At 37.8% G+C, this 16,107-nt stretch overlaps 1 protein-coding gene across 1 annotated transcript in view; it reads left to right on the plus strand.

Moving 5' to 3' along the window:
* The window catches only part of LOC145995367 (zwei Ig domain protein zig-8-like), a 112,270-nt gene extending 104,917 nt beyond the window's left edge, over positions 1 to 7,353 (plus strand). Inside the window, exons 6-7 of the mRNA XM_083131973.1 lie at positions 1,803 to 1,974; positions 5,616 to 7,353. Of these exons, the coding sequence (XP_082988099.1) occupies positions 1,803 to 1,974; positions 5,616 to 5,770 (327 nt within the window). The 3' untranslated portion in view covers positions 5,771 to 7,353. The remainder of the gene's footprint in view (positions 1 to 1,802; positions 1,975 to 5,615) is intronic.
* The last annotated feature ends 8,754 nt before the right edge of the window (positions 7,354 to 16,107 follow it).

Raw genomic sequence — 16,107 nt, forward strand, 5'->3', positions numbered from 1 at the left:
GAGGGGCACAAAGGAATAAATACGTGTTTTTTTGTTTCGGCTGAAAAACTGTTCTAGGGGGCAATCCCCCTCAAATGTCAAGATGAGGACAAATTGAAGTGGGGATCTGACCCCTGCGTCCCACTCCGATTTCCATGAAACTTGACAGGTATATAGAGTGGCCCAAAGGAAGAAATACGTGTTCCTTTGTTTCAGCTAAAAAACTTTTAGGGGGCAAAACCCCCTCAAATGTCAAGATGAGGACAAATTGAAGTGAGGATCTAACCCCTGTGTCCCCCCCGATTTCCATGAAACTTGGCAGGTGTATAGAGGGACCCTATGCCCCCTGTTTCTTCCAATGCCATATTTACGTGGTTTCGGGGTCAGATTCCCACTTCAATTTCCCCTCATCTTGACATTTGAGCGGGGAGGTTGCCCCCTAAAACATATTTTTAGCTGAAACACAAAGACACGTACTTCTTTCTTCCTTTAGGCCCCTCCATACACCTGCCAAATTTCTTGGAAATCTGAGTGCGACACAGGGGTCAGATCCCCGCGTCAATTTGTCTTCATCTTGACATTTGAGGGGGGTTGCCCCCTAAAACAGTTTTTAGCCGAAACAAAAAAAACACGTATTTCTTCCTTTGGGCCCCCCTCTACACCTGCCAAGTTTCATGGAAATCGGAGGGGGACACTTAGATAACCTCCCTTGTTAGAAGTATCAGAAAATTTAATGCTATTCAAACGGTAAACAGACTTTCAACACCGTACCTCGAACTTTCGGTACTTGTTGGCCTACAAGGTAAGGACAACTGAATTCTCTTGTACAACTCCGGCGCTATGAAGCTAGGAACCTTGAATTCCAATCCTAGATGTCTATTTGTAGTTGCTCACTTATTCGTTGCAACAAATTGAATCTGTAACTGACAAAGTTGAGCTCGCCATCCAAATACTTAGCTAGATTGTCGACCAGAACATCATTTTTGTTCCTTTTATGTTTCCATGTTTATAAGCATCCATCCTCATCTCCGCGAGTATCGTAATGAGAATAAAAGGTGTTGCTAAACAAGCAAACACATTCAATCCAATAGAAATTTACTGTTGCTACAGTCTCGATGGCCGATCTCTGTAACCAACCAACCAGCAGTACAGGTGTTGGTGTTTCATTGCGAATATTGCTTTATCAATTTCTTCTAATCATCTTTCATCCTTAACGTAACAATCAGCCAAAGTTGGCAAAAGTGAGGCATAAAATTAGAACAGTACAAATACAAAAGTGTGTTGATGACCAAGTCACGTTGACTAAATTCCGATTTTGGTACACCCCAACTCCTAACCTACATCTTAACTGCTTTGCTGAAACATTCTCCTATTTAGTATTTCCTTGTTCTTCTTTGAGTAAGCAACACTTCCCTTTCCCTAAGGGTAGTGGCGTATTTACGATTCATTTTGGAGGGTGAAGGTCAAGCTATATTTCAGTGCCGAATGTGTGTCCTTCTAATCCTTAGACTCCATATTTACGTTCCATTTATACCCTAATTCATATGCGAGTAGTGCTTTTCAAAGTAATAAATTTTAAATCAGCCAATGATGATAACAGATTTTCTGGGTTTTAAGACATTTCGGGGAAGATCAAGCTTGACTGCTCCCACGCAAATACGCCACTCCCCGTGGGTGTACTCGTCTTAATATTCTGAATCCGTCATGCCAAATATTTCCGCTACAAGTACACATTTTCCTAATACGTGGACGCTAATATGGACTATTACAATTGTATTCAATGCACGCACGTAACGAATAACCTTCGTCCTCTGTCTTTCCAGGTTATCAGCTACGACTCCAACAGGGGCGGAGTGAGCGTCATCACGGAGAAAGGGGATAAAATAACGACGAGCTATCTGCTCATCCAGCACGCCAAAGTCTCAGACTCCGGGAAATATTCTTGCAGACCTTCGAACGCAGATGTGGCCAGCGTGAGGGTGCATGTGCTCAACGGTAAGATTTACAGCGACTCGCTCTCTGGCTCCGCTGTTTTCGCTGATCAGAAACTTTGGAGTTTCCCCTACATTGCATTCTTATTAATAACAAGAGATATTGACCTTACTCTCATGGTATTGTATTAGACATTTATGCAGAAACAAAACAAATGTCTAGGTTTTAAAAGGTTGTGAGTGTGTAGAATTAATGTGATAATACAGGATGATTCATAAGTCTGTGAAGCACGAAATAACCCTATATCATTCTAGTTTTTTGGCGTAGTTTGAATTTTAAGAAATATTATAACTATGTACTTATTTCTATAAATATAACTCAGCAATTGTTAAAAGGAGTTACGATTACGAGCATATGTTCGTATATTCCAACATTATGTACTGTGTGGGTAAGTAATATTCGAAGTAAAAATCCTTATTTACGCAGATTTCACCTAGAACATGGGTTCCCAAACTCTTTCGTTTCACGGCGCCCTTGGTGTTTCAATATTTTTTTGCGCCGCCCAAGTCACAATGTAGGCTTGCTTTAAGTTAAAAAATGAACACATTCAAATTCAAGAAAGTTTTATGTGCAATAAGTACTAAGTGATCACATAATTGAAACAATCATATCAATCGTGTCATTTCAGTTAAAATATCGGAACATTTTGCGGCGCCTCTGTAAGCCAGCCAAGGTACACCAGGACGCCGCGGCGCACACTTTGGGAACCACTGACCTAGAACATTATATTTTCAACATTAATTCCCTTACAAGGGAATTGTACAAGTTGTGTAAACGAGGAATTACTAATGACCAAATTGACCAATCAGATATTGCTCTTTCAAGGGGTCCATCATTTTGACAATTGAATTGGTTACAATTCTTTAAAGTGTTAAATTAATTTTTCAACAATATCATGTAACATTCATAAATTATGCTCTTCTTTTAAGAATCAAATTTGAGTCCATGTGTGTGTCTTTAATTTTATTACCCCAACTTTAATGAATGGATTATTTTAAAGGACAAAAGGACAATAGTAGGGTCTCAAATGAGAGTAGGTCCCGGGTTCGATACCCTGTGGAGCACAAGTGGTTTGGATTCCACTTTAAACTATAGGCCCAGTCTCGATTAGCCTTCCTGTTCATAAAATAGACTTAAAATCAAAACTCAAAAACTCGAACTCAAAGTAGGCTAGAGAAATTTAACCTCATAAAACTTCTCATTTGCAAAGAAAAATTGACTTAGTAGTACTCTTTTCAATAAACTGATCAAATTTTGTAACAACATTTACAGTCCATTAAACTATTTGCACTTGAAAAAGACGTGCGTAAACTACATCGAAATATAACCACTTCAATTACAGATTTTATAAATATTATTCGTTTCTTTAATTTGGACTTACTCAGTGTCCTTTGTTTAGCTTTTATATTGCGACACGTTAACCTCATAATCATTTTAAGGATTTAGAATTTTTAGAAAAACCTGTGATTAGGTTCTTGTTTCAATTGCGCTACTCATCTTGAAAAACAGACTGCACATTCCCAAAGGGCGATTATTCAAGGCAGTGAAGTAGATGTCGAGCTGTTTACAACGCAGCGTTATTATAGAATCCTATTCAATTCAATCCTTTTGTGGCAAGGAAGAGATAAGTGGATCGTTTTGAAGGACCACGTGATCATGATCTTCGGTGGCCATTGCACGACGAAGGGAGGAATGCGAATTGAAGAAATTTTGAAGAAAGGGCTTTGAAACACGCAAGCGTTCGTGTGGAAACTCCATTCTTTGAGAATCTGACGTACCCGGAGGGATCGAGAACGTCGCTTTTACTTACGATTAAACGGGGATTTAATTTGAAAGCAAGTTTCCCCTCGGCGTCCATGTGGCTAGTCATTAGAAATGCCAGGCACAGACTGCAATATGTCTAACGCCAAAAGAGCCTCAGCATATTTATTAGAATAATTGTAAATTTTCAACAGTGATATCAACATTCTGTAAACTTACCTCGCAGCAATTTACCACAGATGTAAATGATTTGTGTCGTAGACGGGATTTTGGGTGAGCAGAGGAAAACAGTTTTCAAGAGTTTTGAAAAGAATCATAGAAGCCATCTTCCAAAACGTGATATTTGTCATCAATTCTGATTCAGAACCGAAATATTTCATTTTCAAAAAAGCAGGAGATATTATATCAAAAAATACTTTTTTTCATAGGAAAAGCAATAAATATTCCCTCTTCCGCATTGAATATGTTGAAGGCTCTCATATAAATAGTTGCTATGATGAATGCGAAATCTAAAAGAGCATAATTGGTCGAGCAAGATCACAGACCTGTTCTGAACACACGCAGCTCCTTCGTTATTCTAAAATCAAGTTTTATTTTCACTTGAAATATGATGCAATTTTGTACATGTTAAAAAACAAATAATGTTAGTATTTAAAAGAGTAAGTGATTAATTTTCTCAAAAATATCTATTATAAGAGAACTGAGTCATGAGATTTCTATTAAATTGCTTGACTACTTCTAAGTTTCACAAAAAATTCGGTTCGAATTCTTGCCTGTGTATGAATGTTTCTTCTTCACCTTCAATTCATTTTGACTGCCACTTCTTCATTCATGATAATTATCGAGAATAACTCACAGAGGCAGCCAAGTAAAGAAAAAAAAATCAAACCCAAGTCTCCAAAATTTCCAACCTACTGAACATAGTGTTAAATTCCTTGCCGTAAATGTTGAAGAAATGTATTCTGTATTATGCGTTGTAATAAAAATTATGTCAGGTCTATTTTAATCAATGGAATTCTATTAAAATAGTTTCCATTTGGTCATGTCCTTGCAATTAGTAATTGCTGGTATATGATAATGAAAATTCGTTTCGTTGGTTATGATACGATGTTTTCGTGTTTCTATGTTATTTTCTGGGTGAAATTGTATTGATTTTGTATTTCTATTTGAAGCAAAAATTGCTTAAAATATCTTTTCGCTCTCATTCCATTTCTTCTCTGTGTTTTTCATTTATTCATTATCTCTCTCTCTCTCTCTCTCTCTCTCTCTCTCTCTCTCTCTCTCTCTCTCTCTCTCTACTATCCTATCTTCCTGACTGTCTCTCTCTTTTTCATTCCTTCTTTCTCTTCCTTCTTCTCCTTACTTTCACTTTCACTACATTTTTCATATCTATCTTTGTCTTTCATTCATTCTTTCACGTATCTTATCTTTCTTTCCATATTATTTTTTAACTCTTTCTTTCATTCTTCCTTATTTCTCTGTATCTTTCCCTCTCATTCCCTTTCTCTTTTCTTCTTAATCTTCTTTCCCTGGCATTCTCTTTCTCTTTGTTTCTTCATCTTCTTTCCCTCTCATTCTCATACTTTTTCTCCCATCTCTTACTTTTCTATCATCACTTCCTTCATTTTTCATGTTTTATCTTTTCTCTTATTATTATTTCTTTCGACTTCTTTCTTAGTCTTTTGGTCTTTCTGTCCACCCATTCTACTCTGTCTGTCTCACACACACAACAACATATTTGTCAAATAATCGTCTAATCATCCTGAAAGAAATATTCTCGTACATATTACTTACTTGGAATAGGGAGTGGTCGGTCTTTCCTGTCCCTTCAATGTTCCTCCTTGACCAAATGTTTACTCATGTATTCCTTTGTTTCGTTGCAGGGGAACGGCCGGCCGCAATGCAGACTGGGTCGGCAGGACTTTCGAATAGTTCGATCAATGTCTTGACTTTAATGATACTCTGTTTGTTGCATTCGTTGGTGGTGGAGGAAGTGCTGTTAAACGGTTCGCAGTGCCGGTCCACCTCGAAAAGGTAATCACGGGTTTTTTGTTCTCTCAAGAGTCCTTGTCGCAGAAACAGGAACATTGTCACCGCATGTGATCCTTCAACCATTGCCCCTGCATGATCTTGCGTGTTTAGACCACAGGGGGCAGGAAATTCTTCAAACGACGGGGTGAGGAGGAGGGGAACGATTCTACTGTTACTGGTTTGTGCCTGAGTGAGACTCAACAATGAACAAAGTGGTAGCGAGACGCAACAATGGATAAGGCTGGTGTGATTCGATACGGAATGAACCGAATAACGATAGCGTGACACAACAATGGATAAGGCTGGCGTGACGCAACAGTGGATAAACCTAGGTGTAGTCTCACAAATTGACAAGTATTCGGGTATGAGTTGATATAGGTTGTGCGGATGTTTTCCGTCCGAGTATATAATGTTTAGAGGCATGTACTATAAGAGGAAATATACAGTGTATATAGTGTATGATAACCTCCGTAAGGAAAAGAAGAACAAAAGAGTAGCGTCAAATTTTACATTAACCCGTGTTTAAAGGAAACTTAACATAAACATGAGAAGAAAAATTATTTTGTCCTCTATTCATTGTATTACAAAAATGGTGATGTATCTATAGACGCTAATGTGAGCGCAAATGGATAGTTTAACGTATGGTAAACCCGTTTTTAGTGTTATCGTAACCGGTCCCTTAAAAGCTACAAATACCTCTTTTTTAACATTTTTGGAAAGAGCTTAAAAAACATTTGTACAATATACTTGCCAAATGCAGTTTCATAACCTAGTTTTCCATTTTTAATTTTTGCGAAGGTTGTTTCTTCTCCCTTTGTGTTTCGTTTGGAGAAAATTTAGATTTAATTTAGTGTTGTTATTATGTAGTAACGATCAAAAGTGTATGTTTTTTAGAATAAGTTTTAATATAATCATTGTTTTGGACGCACGAAGAAATCACTTCTGTATTTAATGTTTCTGATTTATACCTCCAAAAAGGTACATTGCAAGTGCATATCCTATGGTTACTAATTTCAGCATTTAATTGATCCATAAAAATATTGCTTGTATATCAGCAGAAACATTTTTAAAGTACAGTCTCAGATGTGGTTGCCCCTTTCTTTGAAGGCAACAATGGAAATGTTATAGAATTTACACAAAAACAGTCTGATTGTCATGTACAATTTAAATTGTAAGTGACCAATTCGTAGATCTGACAGGTACAGTAGAACGACACTTAAAAACAGATCATATTTTATGTACAACATCCATCTACCACGTGAGAAATAAACTCAACCGACTACATCGTGTGCCACGTAATGAGCATCAGCTTAACGAAATAGGAATCAAATAAAAAAAAACTGAATTATCGAACATAGTACATGACGTACAAGTGCAGCATGAAACGGTAAGTGAGATGGCTTGAAATTTCTACACTGAAAAACGTGCGCAAGAATAAATGGTGAAGACTAGACACCAGAGAACAATGGAAGTTATTGATTTTTCAGTGCAGGGAAGAGTAAAACCAGAAACGACTCATAGCCATCGAAATAATAAACTGTGAAATCTTGAGGTGAAAAAGAAATACACAACGTTTTCCGGTTTTATAAATTCCGATGTGAATTTATAATGAAAAATTGTTTGAAAATAAAACTCGTTATTGTATTATTTCATGTTCCCTTATCCTGTCACTGGTAAAAATGGTGTGGGTGGATGAGTTCTTTGGTGAAGGTATCAATTTTAGACATACACTCTAGTTTGTTCTTGCTATTCAGTTCTTTCTGACGCATTTTGGTGAAAATGTGAAACTTTTCACACAGAAAAGTTGAAATAAGAAATGCATGTAGCTCAAAGTGCTAAGTGCATCATTGAAAAATATGCAAGAAGGTGCATCAAAAAAACATCATGACAGAAAGAAATACTCATTTTCATCATATGATGCACTTTGGCGTTTCCTGTACAAACGATAGGCCTACACAAAAATGCATGAAACTGTAAATCTGATTATTGACAAAGGCCAAAACTCACTTTAGTGCATCGATGCGATCGTGGTGCATCAAATAGATTAGATGCATTTAATTTTCTGTGTGTACATGTGTACTGATAATTTTTGGCTCCATATGTGAATACAACCGGCAGCCATTAGCTTTAGAAAGAATAAGAAATGTATCCATTTTCATAGTCATCGTTCCACATCATGCATATTATTATTATTATTACATGAAAATAATTGTAATAGAAAGCAAATTTACTTAATAACTAATATTTCAAGTAAGGTATGAAGTTCAAATAGTAGTTATAAAATACAAATATGGACACTAATATCTCAGAAACATCATCACGGATTCTGATGAAACTTGCACTGAATTACAGGTAATAAAAGTAAATCCGAAATAGTTTGTGAGATAGTGGTGCACTCATCTTAGTAGTGCCGCAATTCTCTTCTTTATGCATCATTTTTGTCCAAGGTGTAATTCCAGGAACATTGGACAATAATGGTGTATGTAGGAGCGAATTGCGGCAGAAGGAAGTAAAGCGAATGTACACTTTTTGGTACATCATTTTTGTCCACTGCTGTTAGACCTACACTGGACAACAATGCTCTATAAAGAACCGAATTGGAGCACTAATGAGGCGAGTGTGCTTATGTATAGAACTGGTATATGTGCATAAAGCATGGCATATTTTTCTCGGGCGGGAAAAAAGAATGAATGACCTGGTGATGCGATTCAAGAATCTAGAGATTTACATACATACATGAATGCATACCCATGCCCCAAGAGCACTTTGCCATCTTTCAAACAATATCACTTCGAAAAGGAAAGCATTAACCAATCTTTTTTCCCTCTAATACTTTACCTTCGATTCTCCTTCGTCGGCCATTATCGTATGTGTCCTTGAAAGCAAACATTTGTTGCCGTCAGGAAGGAGAGATATAAGGACGCGAGGAACACAAAGAAACGATATTTGATGGCGGGAAATGGCCCAACGCAGAGAGAGAGAGAGAGGGTGGAGGGGGATAGACGGAGCGGATGGAGTCCTTTTCCATTCCCTCTTTTGTGCGATTTGAAAGCGCGGAGATTTTTGTATTGACAGTCTACTGAATCCAGATTTATATCCACTTTTACCCTGACTCTCCACTTTTCACGGTGTCTGTTTTCGCTGAATATCTCCATTATCCGAATGCCATAGCTCTGACTTAACCTGATGACGGTTTGGCGGCGGGAAACATCACTTCGTGAGCTCCTCTTTACTTTCCTCTTTTTTTATCATCCCGCGATCGTGAAGTTCGGTTTATTTTCTCTCTTTTCCCGCGTTCGAACTGATGCGTAACCACTGCCAAGACGGCAGCGCCACACGCATATGCGTGAAGGTTATACAAGAGATATTCTAGTTCTTACGCCTGAAGTAAAGATAAGATATTTCAAAGTTTAATGAACGGGAAAGAAGAAAATATGCCATATTTTAGAGTTCATCGAACAGGGAAGGCTAAAATATATCAAGGTTTACAGTTTAATGAACAGATGCCATATTTTGTAGAGTTCTTTGAATAGGAAATGGTGAAACATGTCATATTTCAAGAGTTTTATGAACAGTAAAGAAGGTAATGTGACATATTTTGGAGTATATTGAACAGGAAAACTAAAAAACTACATTTGTTTTAGATTTTGGAACAGGTATATGACATATTTTATAGTTTATTGAACGAAACATGCCATATTTTAGAATATAATTTACAGGGTGGAAAAAAGCAGGCCGAGGTTATGGTTTAATAAGCAGGATAGAAGGAGGAAATGGCCATATTTTAGACTTCCATGAAGAGGAAAGAAAGGTTCATGTTACATTTCAAAGTTTAATGGCAACGAAGTAAGAAGAAATTTAATGAACAAGAATAAAGTGAACATTCTATAAATTAGGGTTTAATGATCACAAATGAGAGAGACATAGAATACTTTAGAGTGTAAATATACCTATAATATGAAGTAAGAGAATGGAATGTTCAATGTGCCGCAATATATTGAACCGAAAAGGGCACATGCAATATTTTAAAGCTTATTGAAGAGTACATGAAGTAATATTTTAGAGTTTATTGAAGAGGGAGAAATAAACAGGAAATAAGGAAAAATTGAAGGTACAACCTTTATTGGAAAATTTATTGAAGAACGTATAAGTAAATATAATGGAAAAATAACTTCTGATTTTTATTTGTACATAAATGTGTTTTCAAGTCTCGATCAATATTTGCATAAAGTTAACATTTTTTGTTCTTTGGTGGCAGTATGGGGACTTTAGTTTCTAATTTATAGGTGTTGCAAGTGCTGGTTTTAAATCTCCTAATATCTGCACCTTTATTTGTTCAAGATCATTCTGGAAAACGAATCCAGGCCGTGAATTGAGTGAAGTTAATTCAAACCGTTTTTGCTGCTCTGCTCGGTGGAAGGGTGCAGATAATCTTTGATATGAATTCTGTTACGTCATCCGAAGTCTGCAAATGGAATGGAAAGTAGAGAGGCGTGCCTATGCAGCATTGTTTGGGGAGATCGGATCTCGTGGGGGGAGGATCGAAAGCAGACCAGGAAAAACTTTCATCTGAATAAGTTCCATTTTTTTTCCGAGAGTGGGTGTTGATGAGGATCCGATGTCAGTTTCAATGCGTGGCCGATTCCGAAACGAATGAATAAAAAAAAGCAGCATTGCCAGTCATGCTGTCCTCCCTCGCTTGGAAATTTCTCGTTCGAGAAATATTAATTTACCCGTCTGGCATTTGCCTACGCTGCAAAAAAATAAATCGCATCTGTAAATTCCTTTACGCTAGAGTGAACATTGGAGGTCTTTCATTGTCGTCGCAACAGACTGTTTTTTTTTTAAATAATTTTTTTTATTGTTTAGTTCTGATACTCATTCTCCTTCATTGTGCTTACTGCTTCTTTGTGGCGCCATCTGTGAGTATCCGTGCCGGAGTGGTGCTAAGAATTTAAAGGTTCTATATTTGGTTACATGAAAGGAGGCTCCTGGCAGAAATTGCGATGTTGCCAAATCAGCGTGTTAGATCACTTCGTCGGAGATGTACAAGATGCGAAAATGTCATCAGTATATCTTTGAAGGATCCATGGGCACACGCAGGGACTTGATCTCCCTGAAAGATTGAGAAATTGTTTACCTAATATAGATTTCTCTCTTATACTTGTATACCTACGTACTACCTATTCTAGGGTACGGGTTTGAATCCTGGACGTGGATGTTCTTTGTGATTGTCCCCTCCTCAATTTCATATCATTACTCGTCCTTCGCGATTAGCCTAAAGTGGCAGAAAAGCGAAGTAAAATAAACCAAAGCAATGAAACCTATTATTTTTCTATATTTCTGGCTCTAGATTTTCACCTTCCTTCGTATGGCTTTGAGTGTATTTTATCTCTGTTACTCTTTTCCGTTTGCTATTATTTCTCTTCCACTTTTACCTTTATCCTCACCTACCTCCGTGCTGGAGTGGTTAGCACAACGCACTACGAATCCCAGTCCGGGCACGGCTGTTCTTTGTCCCTTCATCGATCATCTTCATCATCGCGATTAACCGAAAGTGGGAGAAGAACGACGTAAGTTAACCTATTCAATCGATTAATCAAAGCCAATTTATTCTATTTTTCCCTGTCTCCCTCGAACATCTTTTATTCATTTCTTCCTCCCTCTCGTTTCTTTTATTTTCCTCTCCCTGTCACACACCAACACACATGCTCAATCCCTTCCATTTGTGTTCTCTTCTCTCTTTATATCTCCTGATTTCTGTTTTCTCTCTACAAATATATATCTCCCTGTCTTCTTTTCTTGTAACATTTCAGTTTTATGACCTGTAACAATGACGTTACACCATCTGCACTTCCGAACACAACTATTTTATTTTGATCCACCTTTACAAAAAATTCTGCTTTCGTCCATGAAGAGATCAGATATGTCAACACGGTCTGTTTCCCTTCGGAACGGAGGTTGATACTTGAGTCAGAGATTCTTCGTCTTCGTTCGGCCCCTAGTCTCATGACCCCTTCTTTTTTATATATATATATATAATAAAAAAATAAAATAAAAAAAAGCGCCTGTTTCAATGGTTCAAAAGAATCAAACTAAATATGTACTAATCTTACACAACTTATTTCTGTAAATTACAGAACATTATCAAGTTCCTTTCACAAATCAATATTTTTCTTTCTTTGTACTAAGCTTTGATGGTGTTTGCTTAATCAGGCAAGGAGGAGCTTTGTGGGACTTGGTTCTAAATCGTTTGATTTGATATATGTTATTTAGCGTCGCTTTTCTTCCACTTTTGGCTAATTGCAACGATGAGGATGAATGATGATATGATGGAACTGATGAAGGGACACTCGCAAATGATACGCATGCCCGGGCCGGGATTAGAACCCAGGACCCCTGGCCTCGTAACGCGCTGTGCTAACCTCTCTTCCACGGAGATAACTTCTAAACCGTCTCTGCTCAAAAATTTTCAATTTCGTTTCGTGGAACCACTGCGCGCACTTCTCGCCACTGGAATTCCCCAGTCAACTGCGTAACAGATCACGTATTCAGTTAATACAGTCGACTGAAGCAGAGTCGATTGGAGTGACATCTGTCTGCTGAGATTTCAAAGTTGATGAAACGGTGCGATGCGTATTCATTTCTCAAGATTTTCTAACAAGTACTGCATTTCGTATGAACGAGATTACCCGGCCGGGCATGGCTGTTCTTTTCATTAATTTCATCGTATCATCACTCGTCTTCATCGTCGAGATTAGCTAAAAGTTGCAGAAAAGCAAAGTAAATTAACAAAAATCAAACAAAGAACAAGAAGGTTTATCATGTGCTCACATTTTGATATGAATGGAAAATGATATATGTGTGCATTAGCATTCAGGCATGTATGTTCCCAGGTCATTTGAAAGTTTGATATATCTATGAGGGGTCGCTATAGATTGGAGCTGAGTGTGAGATGGGACGTGCTCGTGAGCACGTGCTCATGCATATTAATAGGACCTGTTAAGGCTAACAAGTTTCTTTAAACAATTATTGGGAAGCAACAGTAATAATCTTACGCTTTTCTTCTAGTTTGTACCAATCTTCATGTTACTCATCTTCCACTTTAGCCAAACTCTTTGTTCTCGTACTCTCAACCAGGATTTTACCCATTCGTTCCGTTTCGCAGTGTCTCTGTATTTAATACACAGTTAATCTTCCTTCACAATCTGCGTCTCCCAGCCCTCGGCCCTCTGGCGGTTAAATCGGATGTTGCTGTTAACAAGAGAAAGTCAGTATGACGACGTATGACGAGTTAATTTCACACTTCTTGACTCTGAACATCGCATTTTGTGATAAATTCTACGCGTTATTCGCCACGGTGCCTGACTTCAAATTTCGCAGCGGGATACTAAATGTTTTTTTTCTTCTTTCAGAATTATTTCAAGGAAAAAGAAAGTTCTAACCTCTAGAACACCACAAAGTTATGTGGTGGTCTGGTAAATATACGTATCCCCTGTAGCATTAAAAGCACGCGGTGAAGTGCTTCCGAAAAGACCGAAAGTGTGGACGGTTTTTACACAGATTGCACAAAGTCAGTGAAGACAACTATTTGCTACTGTATGTTTAGTTAACCTGGAGCTCCTGGCTTCGTATTGCTTGTTTTCTTATTTGCTGTAATATACCGCTTGTCCCAGAAGTCTTTCCCTGATTACAAACTTTATTCATATCCGCTATATGCAAGGTAGAGATGTGAAAGTGGTGCCAAAATGTTGGAAAACTAACCAAGTTTTCTTGTTGCAGGTTTGAGTAACGTGGCTGTAGTGTAGCAGTGTCAGTGCCCAGAAAACCGGAAATGTTCACAAATCAGGAAAAAGCTCAGCATGTCCTCTGGTATCACGAAACCCGGCCCCAATAACAGTGCAGAGGAACTTTCAAATGTACAGAATTCTTTCGTCTAGAATATCTGCCATCAATAAGTTGGTATTTAGAAAATGGAATTTATCTTCATTCCCAAATCCTGTCACGTCCAAGAAACATTATATGGAAAGATGCCACCCGATGTCGAGAGCATTAATTCCGGATTCCTTGGCGCTGACACTGCTACACTACAGCCACATTACTGAAACCTGCAACAAAGTTGGTTAGTTTTCCAACATTTTGGCACGACTTTCACATCTCTACATTGCATATATCGGATATGTATAAAGTTTGTAATCGGAGAAAGACTTCTGGGACACCCGGTACAACCAACACTAGAAACGCCAGAATACTTTTTATAGGGAGGCAAAGGGGGAGGTGAGAGTACACAAAACTGTGTATTGTCATGTTCATATAAGCACGCACGCGCACACACAGTTAACTTTTTGCTCAAATATTCTAATCGGGTTTGAACCTACAAGCCCACCTTCGTGACGCAGGGGCTAGCTCAGCGCGCTAAGGTGACAGGAGTCCCCGATTCGAATCCCGCCCTGGGCACGGGTGCTCTTTGTGAGTGTCTCTTCATCAAATTCATCATATCATCACTCATCCTCATTGCCGCTATTAGCCAAAAGTGGCAGAAAAGCTACGCTAAATAACAACAAAAAAAAAAAATATTATATTATCACTCGTTCAAATCGTTGCAATTAGCAGAAAAATCAACTCAAATAAATTTAAAGTGAAATCTCAACCACTATGAAATGTGTCTATACTGGAATCAAACCCGCGAGCACTTTATTCCAAGGGAAAAGCGTTACCACTAAGCTATCGGGGAGGCTCTTGCAGGAGAAATGCGACTGGGAATTTTTCAGGGGTCCACAACCCCTGGCACAACCTTAACCCCGTCGCTGAAACCAAAGATCCTGGTCATGAATCCCGGACAAGGCATTTATATTTCATTATGGTTGCTGCCTCCTCTTGTTATCTTTATCGTATGACACAACTCAGCGTTTCAGATTCCACTCTATACCAGTAGCGAGGGCTAGGGTAGGGGGGCTTAAACGTAGGGCGCCAGAGGGCACCATTCAAAGCTTTTTTTAAAGGCATCGTATACATATTTTATAAATTTTATCCACAATAATGTGTAATACAAAACTGTGTTTATAACGATGCTATTTTTTCACGCAGAGTTGAATAATTTTATATTACAACTTTTTCTACTGAATATTTTATTTTTTATTTATTTATTTCAATTATCATCCTGAATCTTTTCTTATAACCGCACATTCTGGTAACATACTGCTGACATTTTTGTTTCTCAACGTAGTAGTAATAGTGTGTTTTAAAGATATTCTTCAAACACTAAGGCATACCTAAAATATTATTAAATATGCAAAAAAAAAAATTGAAATCAGAAATTCAAACTATGAATCTTAAAATAAAACCTATATTATTTTTAAAGAAATTTTCTTAGTTTTCTCATTTCAAAATTTGTAGGATGCAAATATCACAAACCATGTTATAAGAAGAAAATATTGAAGAACGCACAAAAAATGCCGGTGCTTGGTAATGCAGGGAGGGGGGTGCCAAGCCACAATTCTGTCTAGGGCAGTGGTTCTCAACCTTTTTCCACCTTGAAGGATATTACACTTCGTGGGACCCATAAGCATGGCGCTGGCGGAATTACTTGTAGAGGGGTGTGCACCCAGTTTATAATCATCATATTTTTGCTAACATTGAGTACTTTAAGAAGCTTGCTTTTTTATCCTCCCTTACACAGATTACACATACTTCATTCTAAAAAGTAAATATGTAATTTAAAATACTAATTTACTCTTGTCTAACACCTAATTAAATACACATGCTGAAATTAAAAACTAAACAGTTTTACTTACCGAACTAATGTAATGGTTGGGGCTGCCTTTTCCACATAAGCTGGGGTATGTTGGGTTCAATGGCTGTTAACTTAAGTCTCAAATCTGAGTACACGTCAAGTATATATCTGTACTTCTTCTTCACTTGAATCAGATGAAAATCCCTTCTCACACAGATATAAGGTACAGAACGGCATGAGCAACTTTAATGCCTCATCCGAAAGTTCAGGATACACGCATCTTAAAGATAACCTTGAAGATAATTAACTATGTTAAGTCTGAATCCCAAAAAAATATTTGTAATGTCAGAACTACAGCTGATATCACACAGTTGTTCTCTTAGTTTTGCTGACAACATGTTCGAACTTTCAAAATACGAGCATTCAATTGAATTCAACGTAACTTTCTGGAAAGTAATTTTCAATCTCGTTACCGAGAACAGAAAGATACTACAGAATCGATTCTAAGGTCCGGAAGGCAGAAAAAATTACCATTAAATTTTCGATCCTGACTTCGCGACCCACCAAACGCCCCTTCAGGACCCAGCAGTGGGTCGCGCCCCATAGGTTGA

The sequence above is a fragment of the Lepisma saccharinum genome, chromosome 11, assembly GCF_977018435.1.
Source record: "Lepisma saccharinum chromosome 11, izLepSacc3.1, whole genome shotgun sequence".
Taxonomy (NCBI): Eukaryota; Metazoa; Arthropoda; class Insecta; order Zygentoma; family Lepismatidae; genus Lepisma; species Lepisma saccharinum.